Genomic DNA, 17,891 nt, shown 5'->3' with positions numbered 1-17,891 from the left:
CTGCTAGCCCAGCCCTGCCTCCCTCACAGCTCTGCCTGTGCCCCTCACTCCCAACCCGCAGCCACAATTACAGGATACCGAACAGGGCTGAGCTCACGTGGCAAACTCTCCCAGCCCACTTGGCGAGTGTGTGTCATGTCCCCTCTAGCGCACGCTGTCCAAGAAGGATCGTGGCAGTGACCAGGGGGCTGGTGAGCGACGGGGCGAGGCCAACGCATCGCCGGGATCTGGAGGGACGTCGACGAATTGCCCAGGGCTCAGAGAAGACGATTCGAGGTCTAGAAAAACTTGCCTCCACCAGAGGCTCCCAGCACGCCATCGATTTCACGCTGCGCAGGGAAGGTGACGGGCTGGCGGGATCCCTGCGCTCAGGACCCACCTGGGGAACGGACACGTGAGAACGGGCTCTTCACTCCAGCAGTGTCAGGGCGACCACTCCCCGTCACTAAATCGAGCTGGGGTGTCTCGTGGAGAGACCCCAGGGTCAGGCCAGGGCAGGGCAACCCTGGGCCCCGCCTTAAACCAGGATGCTGGACAACAGCAGCGTCACCGGCCTTTCACTCGGCCTTCCCCAGCCCGCTGCTCGCCTAGGGCGGGCAATCGCATTGCAGCATTAATTGGCGGGCGCTGGTCTTTCATTAGCAGCATGGCAGTGACGGAGGGTGCGATCGGGTGCCCCCGCCCCACCCCAGGGCTCAGACCCACAGGCATTCGGAGAAGGGAGGGACGAGGAGGTGGACAGACGCCGGCCAGAGGGAGCCATGAACACAGCCATGGGCTTGGCCTTACTGGGGGGGGTTCCTCGCTTTGTCGGCTGGTGAGCGGGAAGCTCAGCCGAGCCTGGGATCAACTCCGGGCAACGGGGGGGTCGGAGATGGCGTGAGCGGGTCAGGTCTCAAGCTCTGGACATCTCAGGAAAACTCAGTGGGGGGGGCGGCGGGTCGGGAGTGAGGGGCACCGGCAGGGCTCAGGGGGGCAGGGCTGGGCTAGCAGGGGGCTGCGGGTCGGGAGTGAGGGGCACCGGCAGGGCTGGGGGGGCAAGGGGCTGCGGGTCAGGAGTGAGGGGCACCGGCAGGGCTGGGCTAGCAGGGGGCTGCGGGTCGGGAGTGAGGGGCACCTTCCAGTCCCATTAATGGTTTCTTTAGTCACATGCTCTCAGGGCCGCTCCCTTTCATGTGGGTTGTGCTGCCCCCTGGTGGTCACTCTGGCCAATTGCAGCCCCTCCTCAGGGACCAGACACCTGGGTCCTGTTCCCCCGTCCACACGCCTGGGTTCACTCCTTCGCCCCCTCCCCTCTAGGGCTGCTACACCTGCCTGTTCCCCACCACCGCGCCCCTGGACTGCCTGAAGTTCGTCACCCCCTGCGCCCCGACGCAGCGCTGCCTCACCTCGGTCGCCGTGGGACCCAGAGGTCAGTCTTCGTGCCGGGGGGGGCGGGACACAGTGGTGCCTGTGGAACTCCCTGCTACTGGATTTCAGCAGTGCAGCAGGGAGCCAGGCGACCGGGGCAGACGGGCTCAGCGGGCTGAGCCGGGGTTACTGGGTCAGGTTGATGGTGTCAGCGGTGGGATCCCCAGCCGCAGGGGGTGGGAAGGGGCAGGGGCTGCACTCGGTCTCCATCTCACGCCCTCCCTCCCCTGCCCCCCAGCTGCCCTGGAGCTGGTCGTCTATGAGAAGAGCTGTGGGGAGGCCAAGCTCTGCGGGGCCCGGGGGAAGCGCTGGCTGCTGGGGGCCAATTTTACTGACTCCACAGCCTGCTGCTCCAGCGACCTCTGCAACGGAGGGGCTCGCCCAGCCTGGGGGGTACTGGGGATCGCCCTGCCCCTCGCCCTGCTGTTCTGAGACCCCCCCACAGAGCCCCTCCCCGCTGCCCGGGGCCTAGGTCCCTGACCCAGCTCTCAGAGCCCCCCTAGAGCCCCCCAGCCCAGCCCTGGGACCCCTCCCATCCTCCAGCAGCTCCGAGACCTTCTCTCTAACCCCCACACCCTGCCCCCACACCATCCCAGCTCCTTCTCAGCCCCACTGCCAGGGGTTCTGCCCCCTCCAAAATCCATTGAGAGACCCCTCCCTCCTCCCACCCCACGCCACAGCACCTGGGGGAGCTGGGAACCCTCCTCTTCCCGCTCTGTCCCCCACATTGAAAGCTCCGAGATGCCCCCTCCAAGACTCTGACTCGGTCCTCTCAAGATCTGTGCCCCCCTACCCCCACCCAATTATGCTTGGGAAATAAAGAGTTAAAAGCCGCCCCCTGGGGGGGACTGATTGGAGGAGGGTGTGAAACTGGGGGGGGGGGTTACAGAATATTGGAATTGGTGGGGTGAGTGGGATCAAGTTAGTGATGGTTTCAAGGCCCCCCCTGGTGGCTCTGCCCCACCTCCTTGTGCTAGCCAGGTGGGGCATCGAAGTGTCCAGCGACCTCGAGCCATGTGACTGCTGCCAACCAATCAGAACCTCTGAACCCGACCCCAAAACTGCCCCCCCAACCGCTCCAAGATTCCTACCCCCTGCGCTGGTCCTGGTCTCTCCCCCCAACACAGGCTCTGGGAGGGAAGCGGAGCCCTGCGCTGCTGTCCCGGATGCCGGGGTCCCATTCCTCATCCCCGTCTCCAGCCGCCTAGGGGTGAGGGCCCTGTGCTGCCCCCCCGGACACCGGGGTCCCATCCCCTCCCCCCGACTCTCAGGACTTCACCAAGGGGAGTTTTAAAAGTTTATTTAATGGGTTTCATATCTCAGCGTGAATCCCTCCCCCTGCCCCCACCCGAACCGAATACAGACACCCCCTCCCCCCGAAATCAGCCCCCCTCCCTCCTCCGGGCTTGGCAGCCCCCATGCTGGGGTGGGGCCCCGCCGGGTCCCCGGGGCTATTTCAGGGTTTTGGCCACCGTCTCGTAGGCCAGTTCGATCTCCTCGGCGTCGGGGCAGGTGCTGGCGAACTCCTCGCGGGCGTAGGCATGTCGCAGGTACCGGTGGATGCCCTGCAGCGCCTCCGGGATGGTGAATCCCCGATACTTCTTACACACCACCTGGGGGGTACGGGGGGGTCACAGCCGGGGTCACCCGACCCACGGCCCCGCAGCTCCACGGCCTCACAACTAGATCCATGGCCCCACGGCCTGACTCATGGCCCGACCGACCTGCAGCCTGACCCACGGCCCCACAGCCCGACCCACGGCCCCACAACTAGATCCATGGCCCCACGGCCTGACTCATGGCCCGACCAACCTGCAGCCTGACCCACGGCCCCACAGCCCGACCCACGGCCCCACAGCCTGACCCATGGCCAGCCCTACAGCTCCATGGCCTGACCCACAGCCCTACAGCGAGATCCACGGCCCGACCCACGGCCTGACCCACAGCCCAACCCATGGCCTGACCCACGGCCCCACAACTCCATGGCCTGACCTATGGCCCTATAGATAAACCCATGGCCCTGCAGCTAGATTCATGGCCCCATGGCCCGACCCACGGCCAGCCCCGTGACCCCACAGCTCCACAGCCTGACCCATGCTCCTACAGCTAGATCCATAGACCCACAGTCAGATCCATGCCCCACGGCCCTATAGCTAAACCCATGGCCTGAGCGCCGGGGGGAGTAAAGATCCGTCCCAGCCGGAGCCGTCGACACCGCCGGACGCAGAGCGGGCGAGGCCGAAAACCAGCCCCAGATCTCGAGCGACTGTGCGTGGCCCTGGGGCCAGCCCAGGGGAGACCCGCCCACCCCACCCCGCAGCACAGCGCCCCCTAGTGCCGGCTGCGGCGGGCAGCGGCGCCCCCTGGTGGCCAGCCCCGGTCCTGCGCCCCCACCTGGACGACGTGCAGCTTGGGCAGCAGGTTGCAGTCGGCCAGCGTCAGCTCGTCCCCGTCCAGGAACTTGCGGCTGGAGCGGGTCTCGTCCTCGGCGCTCGTCTCGTCCACCTCGTCCGGCAGCGGCGCCATCAGGTAATTGTCCAGCACCTTGAGCGCCCTCAGCAGCCCCTTCTCCAGGGCTGGGCGGGGAGGGAGAGAGACTCGTCAGCAGATGGAGGACAGCCAATCAGAAGGGACGGTCATCGGCATGGGGCAGACAGAAAGGCAGCCAATGGGAATCCAGGGAGATGGAGGACAGCCAATCAGAAGAGAGGGTGAAGGAAGCGGGGTAGAAAGAGAAAGGGAGAGGCGGCCAATGAGAACAGAACCGAGACCGAGGACAGCCAATCAGAAGGGACGGTCATCGGAATGGGGCAGTCAGAAGGGCAGCCAATGGGAACCCAGGGCGTGACATCCAGCCAGTCACGAGAGGGTGAAGGGGGGGAAGCCAATGAGAATCAATAAGGCAATATGAGGCAGCCAATCAAAAGGGGGAGAAGCTCACGGGAGAAGAGAGGCAACCAATCAAAACCCAGGGAAGATGGGAGCCAGCCAGTGAGCATCAAGGTGAGATCGGAGGCAGCCAGTCAGAGGAGAAGGTAACCCGGGAAGGCCAGGGACGGAGCCAATGAGAATCTAGTGCAGATGAGGGGGGCACCAAACAGAAGAGTGGGTAAAGGAGGCAGCCAATGAAAATCAAAGCAAGATCAGGGAGATCCAATGGCAGACAGCGACAGGCAATGAGAACCAAGGGGAGACAGGAGCAACCAATGAGAGACGACAGAAGGATTGTGGCAACAGTGAGAAAGAGCCAATCAGAACAAGGAAAGAGCCAATTAGAACAAGGGGCAGCCAATGAGAGGACAGAGTGACTAAGAGCTGGAACCAATCAGAGCCAAGGGGAGAGAAGATGGCAAAGGGACACAACCAATCAGAACCGAGAGGAGACAGATGCCGCCAAGAGAGGGAGCCAATGAGAAGCAGGGGATGATGTGGGGTGGCCAATGAGATTGAGGGGAAGAGAGACAGAGGGACCGACCAATGACAAGGGGCAGCCAAGAGAAAGAGCCAATGAGAACAAGAGAGAGATAAGCAGTGGCAGAGAGCCAGCCAATGGGAATGGGGGGGGGGGGAAGGTTTGACTGAGAGGCAGCCAATGGGAACAAAGTGGAGACAGAAGGGCAGCCAATGAAAAGAAGGAGGAGATGGGGGACAGTGAAGGTTTGCCCAGGAGGCAGCCAATGGAAAGACAGAGAGCGACCTGGGGCAGCCAATGAGAAGTGAGGGGTTTCCCCACCCCCTCCCCCAGGCGGATTCCCCTTCCCCCACCCCAGGGATCCCCCCTCCCCCACTCACCGGGGTCCTGCGCCGGGTTCGAGTTCTTGATGTAGGCGGAGAACTTGGCGAAGATGTCGAGCCCGGCCGTGTTGGACTCGGGGTTACGGGCGGCCAACCTGGGGTACCTGGGGGGGCAGTGAGAGATACAGGCACGTGGGGTCCCCCCTCCTTTATTATCCACCCCCCAGACGCCCCCTCCTCACACACACCAGCCCCCCCCACACACACACACCTCCCCTCCAGTCTCCAGAACCTGCCCCGATACCCCTCCCTAGTGACCCCCACACCTAGAGGAGCCAGCTCCCCCGCCCCCGCAAAAACAGTAAACACACCCCTCCCCCACCCCAGAAAGCCCCTCCCCAGAGTTCTCAGATCCCCCCATTTCAGCGAACCGGTGAGCAGAGCTACCCACCAGGCGTGGGGATTGTTGCTTCCCCGGTGGCCAGTGGAACTCCCTGCCACATGACAGTGGTCCCATCCAGAGTGGTACCCTGACTTGCCCCGCACATGCTCCCTGCCATGCCGGACCGGCTCCTTGGCACATACTTGGGGGGGCAGAGCACCTCCTCCAGGAACTCCTCGATCTTGTTGGTGTCGGTACGGACCTCGGTCCCGTACATCAGGAAGGGGAGCTGCCCGCCCGGGCAAAGCTTCTGAACGGTGTCAGTCCTCCTGCAATGAGAGACGGGGGCTGCAGGTCGGGAGTGAGGGGCACCGGCAGAGCTGGGAGGGACCAGGTCTGGGCTGGCAGGGGCTGCGGGTCGGGAATGAGGGGCACCGGTAGGGCTGGGGGGCAGGGCTGGGCTAGCAGGGGGCTGCGGGTCGGGAATGAGGGGCACCGGTAGGGCTGGGGGGCAGGGCTGGGCTAGCAGGGGGCTGCGGGTCGGGAGTGAGGGGCACCGGCAGAGCTGGGAGGGACCAGGTCTGGGCTGGCAGGGGCTGCGGGTCGGGAGTGAGGGGCACCGGCAGGGCTGGGGTCAGGGCTGGGATAGCAGGGGCTGCGGGTCAGGAGTGAGGGGCACCGGCAGGGCTGGGGGGGCAGGGCTGGGCTAGCAGGGGGCTGCGGGTCGGGAGTGAGGGGCACCGGCAGGGCTGGGGGGCAGGGCTGGGCTGGCAGGGGGCTGCGGGTCGGGAGTGAGGGGCACCGGCAGGGCTGGGCTAGCAGGGGGCTGCGGGTCGGGAGTGAGGGGCACCGGCAGAGCTGGGGGGCAGGGCTGGGCTGGCAGGGGCTGCGGGTCGGGAGTGAGGGGCACCGGCAGGGCTGGGGGGGCAGGGCTGGGCTAGCAGGGGGCTGCGGGTCGGGAGTGAGGGGCACCGGCAGGGCTGGGGGGCAGGGCTGGGATAGCAGGGGCTGCGGGTCAGGAGTGAGGGGCACTGGAAGGGCTGGGGGGGCAGGGCTGGGCTAGCAGGGGGCTGCGGGTCAGGAGTGAGGGGCACCGGCAGAGCTGGGGGGCAGGGCTGGGCTGGCAGGGGCTGCGGGTCGGGAGTGAGGGGCACCGGCAGGGCTGGGGGGGCAGGGCTGGGCTAGCAGGGGGCTGCGGGTCGGGAGTGAGGGGCACCGGCAGGGCTGGGGGGCAGGGCTGGGATAGCAGGGGCTGCGGGTCAGGAGTGAGGGGCACTGGAAGGGCTGGGGGGGCAGGGCTGGGCTAGCAGGGGGCTGCGGGTCGGGAGTGAGGGGCACCGGCAGGGCTGGGGGGCAGGGCTGGGCTGGCAGGGGCTGCGGGTCGGGAGTGAGGGGCACCGGCAGGGCTGGGGGGGCAGGGCTGGGCTAGCAGGGGGCTGCGGGTCGGGAGTGAGGGGCACCGGCAGGGCTGGGGGGCAGGGCTGGGATAGCAGGGGCTGCGGGTCAGGAGTGAGGGGCACCGGCAGGGCTGGGGGGCAGGGCTGGGCTAGCAGGGGGCTGCGGGTCGGGAGTGAGGGGCACCGGCAGAGCTAGGGGGCAGGGCTGGGCTGGCAGGGGCTGCGGGTCGGGAATTAGGGGCACGGCCCACGTCTCACCCACCTTTTTGTGTCCACCGTGGTGACGTTGAAGGTGACGCCTTTGAGCCAAAGCACCATGAAGAGCCGCTGGGAGAAGGGGCAGTTCCCGATCTTGGCCCCATCACTGCCGGCCTGGGCCACAGAACAGAGGGGGCTCAGCAACCACCCAGTGCCCGGCCCCACCACCCCCAGAGCTTCCCCCTTCCCGTCCCCGTCCTGCCTCGGAGCTGCAACCCCTCCATGGGGCAGGGCTGCCCCCCACCCCGTGTCGTCCAGGCTGCACTACCGGCAGCCACCACCAGCGGGCGCCCACAGCTATAATGCCTGGTCGGTGCCCCGCTGCAACACCAGCCTTGGCCTGCGCCCCCTCGCGGTGCAGGCCCCACACGGGGGTGTGGCTGCAATACCGGCCGTGACCACCAGATGGTGCTCTAATTCTGCCCTATAGGGACCCTGCAGAGGGCTCCCCTTTTGCAACTCCCCATAGCCCCCCTCAGCTCCCCCAGGGGCTGTGCTCCTCCCCCCCACACACCCCCTCCTGCTCGGTGCCATGGGGGTGGGGTGGGGACTGGATCTCTAGGGATATGGCGGGGGGAGGTGCAGCCCATGGGGGTCCAGGGAGTCCCTGACTGACATGCCCTCTCCTGCCAGTGCCTTGGGGGCTGTTGGGGCGGGGGGAGCAGCCAGAAAGGGAAGGGCCTGTGGGGTGAGGGGGAACAGAGTATGGGGGCGGGGAGGAGGAGGTGTCTGGGAGCAGGAGGAGGTGTATAGGGTCAGGGGAGGAGGGGGTGTCTGTGGGGGGCAAGAGGGGTGGGAAGTAGGGGGTGTTTGGGAGGACAGAGTGGGGGAAGATGGGGGGTGGGAGGGGATGGGGTGGGGGCAGAGAGGAAGGGGTGTCTATGGGGGGCAGGGAGGTGGCGGTGTCTGGGGGAATGAAGGGGTGGGGAGGAGAGGAGGGGATGCCTATGGGGCAGCAGGGGTGGTCTAGGGGTGGGGTGGGGTGGGGCAGAGAGGAGGGAGTTTTGGGGGCTGGTAGGAGTGTGAGGTTCGGGGCGGGAGGAGGGGCACACATCTCTGGCTGTTGGGGACGGAGTTGGCTGGGGGGCAGCACCTAAGGGTTAAACTCCCCACCCCCTCCAGTTCAGGGGGTCACAGAACACCTTCAGCCCCCAATCCCCACACACACATCCCCAATGCAGGGGTCACAGGGCCCAGCCAGATCCTGCTGCCCGTTGCCAACACCCACCAGGCCCCCAGCCAGTTGCCAGAGAGATGCCCGGCAACGAGCCCCCTCCGCCAGGTGACAGGCAGAGCCAGTTGCTAGGCAGCTGCTTCACACCCGCCTTTTCTACCAGAACCCACAACCAGTGCCCTCAGGTACACCCGACAACCAGACACAGCCCGTTGCTATGGAGATGACCGCCCACCCCCACTCCTCCTGGCAACCTGACACACACAATTACCCCCACAAAAGGTGGCTACAGTGACACAAGGCCCCGCCCTGCTCTACTGGGCCACACCCACAGCCAGTTGCTGTAGAAACAGGTCACACCCACACACAAGGTGACAGGCATGACGGGTTGCCATGGAGAACCAACTCACAACGCCCAGTGATGATTATTACAGAGACGCACCCGCCCCTCCCTGCCACAACAGCTACAGCTGGCAAACACAGGCAGGGCTCAGGAGGAACCCGGACGCCTGGGTTCTCTCCCCAGCTCTGGTAGGGGTGTGGGGTCTAGTGGTTAGAGCACGGGAGGCTGGGAGCCAGGACTCCTGGGTTCTATTTTTTTGAGCGACTACCTGTCTCCGGATAAGGGACGGGACGTGGGGCCTTCCCCATCTTGGGGCCTCCAGCTCCGACCCAGCCCCAAGGTGGGGGCCCGGCTGGCTGGGCGGGTGGGGGAAGCAGTGGGGGATGGGATCCGACTCAGCCTGGGTTTACCTTGAGCCAGGCAGTGGGAGTCCACTGTGGCTTTGGGAACGATTCATCCCCAGCCAAGTCCCAGAAGAGGAATTGTAGTGCTGGGCAGGGAGTAGCAGGGGCTGTGGGTCGGGAGTGAGGGGCACCGGCAGAGCTGGGGGGGGGAGGGCTGGGCTAGGCTAGCAGGGGCTGCGGGCTGGGAGTGAGGGGCACCAGTAGAGCTCAGTGTGTGTCATATGCCCTACACCGCAAAGAACAGCAGCGATTCCCCTTTGACTATCCCCTCCCTGCTCTCCCCCGTGGGTCCAAGCCCCCAGCATCCACCCTCAAACAGTCTTCAAACAACCAGAGCCCCGTGATAACGCCCAGCACCCCCATTTCCACCTCCTCTGGGCTGGTGGGCCTCATCCCTGCCCGACACAGTCCAAAAGAAGGACATGCAGGGCCTGTCCCTTTAAAACCAGCCCCACTGAGGGTTTTATAGGGAGACTCGCCCTTCCCAGGGGCAATCCAGCCAGACATAGCCAGGAAACATTGAGTCAACCCAAGGCAGGCTCTATACTGCTCTGTGGTTGGGGCCCGCTCGCCTCCTTCCCTGCAGTGATGTCACCCCAGGAGGTTATTTTAGTCCCGTTCCTCCACCCCCTTGGGTTAAATGGTTCCTTCCTCTAATTTCACTCCCCCCTCCCCGCCCCGGTCATGGATCTGCTGCGGGGAGCGGGGCGGGGGCAGCAGGGGCCGCTGGGCTGCAGGGAGCGGGGTTCGGCAGGGGGCGCTGGGCTGCGGGCTCGGCAGGGGGCTCTCCAGAATCAGGGCCCTGCCCCCCCCCCACACCAGATGCTGCACAGAAGGTAATGAGAGAGGCAGGCCCTGTCCTGACGAGTTTATTGTCTACCTAGAGAAACCAGAGAGAAATAAGGATCCCCATTCAACAGATGGGAAACTGAGGCAGGGAGTGGTCAAGTGACTTGCCCAGGGTCCCCCCTCCTATGACTGGAGAGAGAACCCAGGAGTCCTGGCTCCAAGACCCCCCCACTCTAACCACTAGACCCCACTCCCCTCCCAGTGCCAGGGACAGAACCCAGGAGTCCTGGCTCCCAGCCCCCCTGCTCTAACCCAGCAGACCTCACTCCCCTCCCACACCAGAGTCCTGTTCTACCCGAACTAAAGTTACACCAATTTGCAGCCACTTTGAAGTTCCAGGCACCGCACCCCAGGGAGTGGGTGAGCCCAGCCCAGGGAAACCAGCCCTCAGCCCTGTTTGGATTTTAAACACACAAAGAAAATCTGGTCCGAGAACCTGCTCCAGGGGTAAACCACAGGAAACAAGGAGGGGGGAAGGAAAGCCAGACACAGGAGGGACTATGCACAGCTGAGGATAGAACCCAGGAGTCCTGGCTCCCAGAGCCCCCTGCTGTAACCACCAGACCCCACTCCCCTCCCCTCCCCTTGCCGGGGAGAGAACCCAGGAGTCCTGTTTTGTGTCCCTGCCCCACCCTGATCCAGACACACACACACACACAAGAGAGAGGAAGAAAAAGATAGAAAGAGGGGAACAGAGCAGAGACTGAAAGAAAGAAAGAAAGAAAGAAGAGATGCAGATGAAGCGGAGCAGAAGGAAAGGCCGTGGCTGCGTTACTCAACTGCTGGGGTGCTCAAAGCTCGTACAAAGTTTGGATTAAGATCTCCCGAGGGTGAGATTTGAGGGGGGGCTTCCTCCTAGGGAGGGGGATCAGAAGGAGAGGGAGAGAAAAGAGGAGTGGGAAAGAGAGAGGCGGTTTAACCGAGCCCGTACCCAAGCACGGCCCAGTTAAACCGGCCAGAGAGAGACCGAACAAAAGACAGACAGAGAAAGAGGGAAGGGGAGAGAAGCAGACGAGGAAAGAGACAGAGCCCTGGGCTGTGTAAACAGAAGCAGCCCCAGTTTGATTGTCCCAGGAGATCTTCAAACCAATTGAAAAGTTTTCCTCCTTTGAACTTTTCCCCAAATCAAATGTTTCAAACTGGTGGCAAAAAATGGTTCCCGCCAAATCATTTTTTTTTCCATCCTGGTTTTAAAATGTCCCCAATTTCGGGTGTTTCAAACCCTGCTCCGGGCACGCTGGTTTCAGAGCGGCTTTATTTCAGTTTAGCTTAGTCCAGTTTCTCAACACAGGCCTTGTTTACATGGGGAACTTGCTTCAGTGTTCAAACAGATGTAGGTGCTCCAGGGCCGCCCCCAACATGGATGCTTTAGAAGGCCTGGTCATGGTTTCATGTCACCCTGCGTGAGAGAGTTTAGTCTTTTAGCCGGATGTACAATTAATTCAAGTTGGCTGCATTCGAGGTAGCATCTCCAGGCTTAGTCTAGCTTCAGAGAGATTGTCCACAGGACAAATTAACTCCCAAAATACCCAGAGCGGCCGGATTAGCCGCTGATCAGTTGTGCCGTTTCAACCCGAAGCCTCAGACTAGACCCAAAACAGCTTTCAAATCATGTGCGAATTTGCGACTTTGAACATTTTTCATTCCCGAATTGGGAGGAAAAGCCAAAATCTCAACATTTTACACGACCGGGAAATCTGACCAAAAAACCCCGCTTCCCGTCAATCAAAACATTTGGTTCATTTCAAAGTGTTTCATTTCGGTCTGGATCTTTTTAAAACGCCAAACTTCCAACCCAAAAGTCGTTTCCAAGCAAAAACTGAAGCTTTTCATTCCAAGAATGGCAAAACCCGGGATGTGTCAACATTTGCCAGACTTTTCTCCCCCGACTTTTTCACCCCGGAATAGAAACGTTCATTGAAATCGATACTTTCACAAAGGAAATTTTGGTGCTGAGAAACTGGGTGTTCCCCCTGCAATGAAAAGTGTTTCATGGAGAAAATCTCTTGGCCCAAGCCAGTCACAAGTAGCACCTCACTCAAGGGAAGATTAATCCAGGATTTACGAGCTTTCATTATAGTCGTGATTTTTCAACAGCTCTTTTTGCGTCAGAAAGTGTCACTTTGTTGAAAACGTTGACAAAACAGGGTCAGTTTTGACAAATCGCCTGACTCAAAAAAACCAAAGCACCGACAAAAGTTGTCCAAAAGTTTTGTGGCTATGTGTTCGAAACAAAACAAAAAAAATTCCGGTTTTATGATTCAAATCGGCTTTTTATCGGGACACGTAAGCTAATCAGACTGAAAGAGCAAAGACAACACTTCGATTGACCCAAACCGACCAAACGTTTGGGTTTTTTCATTCACGTCTGGTGGAAATTGCCACTTTTCTCTCTCGATTCAGGACTGTACAACTTTTCAAAGCTCTAAGATATTTGTGGGCCGGGGAAGCCAGCATCCACCCACTTCAGCTGCATGTGGGGCAATTTCCAATCAGTTTCGAAGCGTCTCAAAGCAGTTTGTGTCAGAGCGAGGAGAAAGCGCTGTCAGACCAGGGCCTCACGTGCTATGCGGGGGGAATCCAGATCTAGCCAGTCAGATGGGAAATAAGGTGCAATTTTTTAACTGGGAGGGGAATGAAGCATTGGGACAACTTGCTAAAGGACGTGGTAGATTCTCCGGTTTTAATTCAAGACGGGCTGTTTATCTCAAAGATCTGCCCAGGAATCGACGCAGGGAAGCACCAGGCCTGCATCAAGCAGGTGCTAGATCACAAAGATCCTCAAATCTAGGCCTTTCTCTGCCTCTCCGGGGGCTGGAAATTAAACTCCAGAAGTCCAGGTGCTGAATAAATGGGTGGAAGTCAACAGAGAGAAGCTAGATCAAGTGGCTGGATCAGGGCTTGTGACACTCTATGGTTTTCGATTTGGGCGTAGGCCAGGCCGGAGAGAAACAAAACACACCGGCCGAGGGAATGAAAGCGATCCAGAAGAGGCCGTGTGTATTTGCATCCGGTGCTAACTTTAGCTTCTATCCGTCTGACTTTCCCCCCCAGGCCAGTCCTGTAAGAGCGTCTTCCTCCGAGCCCGCTACATCCAAGCCACGCTTTGCAAACGTCTTTCAGGGATCTACACGCAGATTTGGGAGCGGGGCTAGGTCTGAGCCGGGGCGGCTGCAGCAGGTTGTTCAGTCCCGGGGTCATTTTGAAACGGTGGAGTTGGGGGGGAATTAATGGGGGGGGTCAGACAAAGCTTCTTGCGGGTCGAACGCCTGGCTGATGAAGGGGTTTCGTTTTCAACCCTTTTGGCGTCACAGGAGAGGAAGGATGCAGGCCGCAAAGTCAGTTCCCCCCGCCAAAAAAAGAGCAAATCAACCGAAAAGCTTTGAATTTTTCTAGGCCACAAAGCTCGTCTGACCAGCCACGAATTCGGGGGACACGTCGGGGTCACCCATGCTGCAGTTTTCACACACGCCCCCCCCAAAATGTTGCCCCCCCCCCAAGAAGTTCACACAGCGGTGGTGTGATTTTGTGAGTGATCTATAGGGCTCCGGGCCAGGCCCTGTGGGATACTGGTGTCCCACCCGGCCGGGGCCAGCTGGGGGCCACGGCATTTCGGGGCCGGCTGCCTGAGTGGGCCCGTGTCCGTTGAAGGCACTTCCCCAAACGTGGCCCCAGGAAAGAGCAAAAGAGCGGGGGGGGGTGGTGGAAAGGCGGGACCCGCCTAGAGGCAGGGGAGAGAAAACGGGGGAGCGAGGCAAAGCCGGAGGAGGACGGGAGAGGGAAGGAGGCAGAGGAAGGAAGGGAGGAGGGGGGAAGGGAAGGAAGGAGGGACCGAAAAGGGGCCCCGGGAAGGGAGGGAAAGAGAACCTGAGCCAGGCGAGGGGAGAGAAAGGGGATGTGAAAAAGAAGAAAGGGGGCAAAACGGTGTGAAAAGAAGGGAAAGTGGGTGTGAAGAGGGAAGGACCAGGGAGAGAGACAGGAGGAGTGAAAAAGAGGGAAATGAAGAGAAAGGGGTGTGAAAGAGAGGAGGGGTGTGAAAACAAGGGAAGGGGTGTGAAAGGGGCAGGAGAGGTGTGAATGGGGAAGGGATGGAGAAAGGAGGAGGGCAAAGAGGAAGGGGTGTGGGAAGGAGGCAGAGAAGGAGGGAGACGAAGCCCCCCACTCCAGGGGAAGGAGGAGGGAAGTAGAGCCCCCCTTTCCCCCCAAATAACCAGCTCCCTGCCTTCTCCCCTCCCCAGCCCAGCCCCGCCTCCGACCCGGGGGGGGAATTCAGAGGGGCGGGGAGTGAAGGGGGGGGCTCCCTCCTCTTCCCGGACTTTCACTCTCCTGTGGCCCGACTCCCGTTGGGGAACAAGGGAGGGGCAGGCTGGGCCCCCCCCGGGAAGAGGAGTCAATGCGGAGCGGCTCCGGAGTTTGGGGAGCCCCCCGCTTACCTTGACAAACAGCTCCACCTGCGTCTGCTCCTCAGCCATGGCCCGGGGCTGGCTCCGGGGGTGGGGGGGTTAGAAACGGACAAATCCCCCCCGCTCCGCGGCTCGGGCGCGTTTCAAGGCTCCCCCAAGGGGCAGGAAAAGCCGGGTCCGGGCCGGGGGGCGCGAATCGCCCCACTTCGGAGTCTTGCGGGCAACTCTCACCTCAACGCGGAGCTGATCCGGAGCGACGGGTCCTCCTCCGCCAGCCCCACCCAGGAAGAGAGTGAGTCACCCGGGAGGGAAGGGGGCAGGCTGGGGCGGAGGGGGGCTGCCTCTCTCTCCTGCCAGCCCCGCCCCTTCCCTCTCTCCCCCCTCCCTCTGCCCCCCACCTACCCACTTCCCTCTCCTTCTGCCCCCCTCGCCACCTACCCCCTCCTTCCTGCCCCCTCTCATTCCCCCATCCCCTCCCTGTCCCACCCCGTCCGTCTCACTTCCCTCCCCTTCTTCCTTTCCCTTCCTTCTCTCCCTCTGTCCTGGCTTCCCCCCCTCCTTCCCCTGTCTCGTTCCCCCTCCTCTCCATCCTCCCCCCGGTCTCACCCCTTCCCTGCCCCTGCCCCGTCCCCTCTCTCCGCTCCCGACGCCTCTTTCCCTTCACACCCGCGGTCCCTCCCTCCTTTCTCCCTGCTCCGCTCCCCCTTTCCCGGCTGCTCCGACGTTTCCTTCCCTTCCCGGGACAGACGGATGGTGCCAGTGAAATGCTCAGTGCCCCTCGGGAGCAGCCACAGACAGGGCTGCCCCCAGGGCTCAGGACTCCTGGGTTCTCTGCCTGGCCCTGCGAAGGGAGCGGGGGCTAGTGGTTAGAGCGGGGGGGGCTGGGAGCCAGGACGCCTGGGTTCTCTCCCCAGCTCTGGGAGGGGAGTGGGGGGGAGTGGTTAGAGCTGGGGGGGCTGGGAGCCAGGACGCCTGGGTTCTCTCCCCAGCTCTGGGAGGGGAGTGGGGGGGAGTGGTTAGAGCTGGGGGAGCTGGGAGCCAGGACGCCTGGGTTCTATCCCAGCTGTGGGAGGGGCGTGGGATCGGGTGGGTTAGAGCTGGGCGGGGGGCTGAGTCCAGGGAGGAAAGGCCCATGTGGCCGTGGCAGGCCGGCAGGGCGGAGACGTGAAGCGACACAATAAAGCTCTGTCCTCAGCCCTGAATGGGGCGCCTCTGGCGAGAGGCCACGGAAATCCGGTGTCAGTCATTTCAGCGGCTCACTGACACGGGGGGGAGGAAAACTGGAGGGGGAGGGCAGGGATTCAAAATCACCCCCACACTGATAACTGACAATCACTCCAGGGGGCGAGGCATCAGGAGGGGGCTGCGGGTTGGGAGTGAGGGGCACCAGCAGGGCTGGGGGGGGCAGGGCTGGGGGTTGAGAGTGAGGGGCACCGGCAGGGCTGGGGGGCAGGGCTGGGATGGCAGGGGCTGCGGGTCGGGAGTGAGGGGCACCGGCAGGGCTGGGGGGCAGGGCTGGGATGGCAGGGGCTGCGGGTTGAGAGTGAGGGGCACCGGCAGGGCTGGGGGGCAGGGCCGGGATGGCAGGGGCTGCGGGTCGGGAGTGAGGGGCACCGGCAGGGCTGGGTCCCATGTCCCCCTCCCCCCGGTCCTTGGGGCATCTCAGGCCTGGCCCAGTCCCATGGAGACCAGAGCCGGCCCCCTGCTGTCTGGGGTGGGGCCTGCTGCCCCTCCCCCATCACCCAACTGTATCTGTACACCCTCCCCTCCACCCACCCCCTCTACCCATCCCCCTCCCCCCCCACCCCCCCCCCCCACCCATCCCCTCTACACCCATCCATCATCTGTCCATCCCCCATCTAGCTAATCCCCAGCCCCCCCCCATGCATCCATCCATCCGTCCCCTGCCCCCCTCCGTTCCCCCGTCCCCCTGCAGTCCCCCCCAGAGCTGCTCTGGCCCCACCCCCCGTCCACCCATGCCAGCTGCCTGCTCTCTCAATATTGACCTTGGCAGCTGCCCGGCGGCTGGGCCGCCTGTAACCCCTGCCGGAGGCCTGGGCCCGCAGCCTGGATCTGAGGGGCTGGGGGACACCACGGGACCCTGAGCTGCTCCCCAAGGGTCCCAGGCGGGCTCCTGCCCACAGGGGGGCTGATTTAACCCCTTGTAGGCCACATCCCCCCATGCACCTCCCCCCCACGACAGAGCCCCTGGGTGGCTGCTCGGCCTGGGTTACCCATTAACCAGCAACATCTTCCCCTGCCCTGGGCTGGCACCCAGCTACAGCCCCCGCTGACCAGCCCTGGGAGCTCAGCCTGCAGCTCCGAGCCAGCACTGGGGTCCCAGTGTAACCAGCCGCCGTGCTCCACCCCAGAGGGGCCGCATCTCTACACTGGACAAGGGGTCCCCATGTCATCAGTCCCCCCCACACCCTGGAGGGGCTGCGTTTCTGTGCCGAGCCAGGAGTCCCTGTGTAACCAGCTGCCGCGTCCCACTGCAGAGGGGTCCCCGTATAACCAGCCCCCACCCCAGATGTGGCTGCATCTCAGGGTCAGTGACGGGGCAGCCAAACGTAGGGACCCGGCGAGCCGCGAACAATAATCCTCAGACTTTCGAGAGCTGTGAGACGCCCACAACCTGCCCCGTGGGGCGGCGCCTGCCAGAGCCTGGGGCTTCTGCCCCCCCCAGCCCTGCCGGTGCCCCTCACTCCCGACCCGCAGCCGCGAGGTCACTGGTTTTCTCTGCCACTTTCCTCCTTTGTCCTTAGGCTCCTCGGACTCCCAGTCCCAGATGCCGCGAGTGGCAGCTGCTATCTTGGCTGGGCCCACGTCCCCCCCGCCTCCGCCCCCCGGCGCCCAGGGGGAGATGAACAGACGGTCCCGGGGCCTGGAGCCGACAGCTGCTCTCTGCCAACCAGCCAGAGCCGGGAACTCAATCCGGAGGCGCCAGCCCTGGGGACCAGAGAGAGAAACAGCCAGACAGCGAACGGGGAAAGAGTCCCACTGGGCTGGCAGGGGCTGCGGGTCGGGAGTGAGGGGCATCGGCAGGGCTGGAGGGGGCAGGGCCGGGCTGGCAGGGGGCTGCGGGTCAGGAGTGAGGGGCATCGGCAGGGCTGGAGGGGGCAGGGCTGGGCTGGCAGGGGGCTGTGGGTCGGGAGTGAGGGGCACCGGCAGGGCTGGAGGGGGCAGGGCCGGGCTGGCAGGGGGCTGCGGGTCGGGAGTGAGGGGCATCGGCAGGGCTGGAGGGGGCAGGGCTGGGCTGGCAGGGGGCTGTGGGTCGGGAGTGAGGGCACCGACAGAGCTGGGGGCAGGGCTGGGCTGGCAGGGGGCTGTGGGTCGGGAGTGAGGGGCACCGGCAGGGCTGGAGGGGGCAGGGCCGGGCTGGCAGGGGGCTGTGGGTCGGGAGTGAGGGCACCGACAGAGCTGGGGGCAGGGCTGGGCTGGCAGGGGGCTGTGGGTCGGGAGTGAGGGGCATCGGCAGGGCTGGAGGGGGCAGGGCTGGGCTGGCAGGGGGCTGTGGGTCGGGAGTGAGGGGCATC

At 63.3% G+C, this 17,891-nt stretch overlaps 1 protein-coding gene across 2 annotated transcripts; it reads right to left on the bottom strand.

The window, feature by feature from the left end:
* Positions 1–2,693: 2,693 nt before the first annotated feature.
* On the bottom strand, positions 2,694–14,680 carry CLIC1 (chloride intracellular channel 1). Of its 2 annotated transcripts, none has more exons than XM_048818157.2 (6): positions 14,386–14,680; positions 7,187–7,296; positions 5,731–5,856; positions 5,203–5,309; positions 3,805–3,986; positions 2,694–3,023 (listed from the first exon to the last, which is right to left on the bottom strand). In XM_048818157.2, the coding sequence occupies exons 1-6, from the start codon at positions 14,422–14,424 to the stop codon at positions 2,862–2,864; spliced, it is 726 nt and encodes a 241-aa protein (XP_048674114.1). In that variant the 5' UTR covers positions 14,425–14,680; the 3' UTR covers positions 2,694–2,861. The 2 variants fall into 2 exon arrangements, with proteins under 2 accessions (XP_048674114.1, XP_048674115.1); XM_048818158.2 differs by having other exon boundaries at positions 14,587–14,669.
* Positions 14,681–17,891: the final 3,211 nt, after the last annotated feature.

Source organism: Caretta caretta, chromosome 14 (assembly GCF_965140235.1).
Source record: "Caretta caretta isolate rCarCar2 chromosome 14, rCarCar1.hap1, whole genome shotgun sequence".
Classification (NCBI taxonomy): domain Eukaryota; kingdom Metazoa; phylum Chordata; order Testudines; family Cheloniidae; genus Caretta; species Caretta caretta.
Note: the sequence above shows the minus strand (reverse complement) of the source record. Positions and strands in the feature narration are given on the sequence as shown.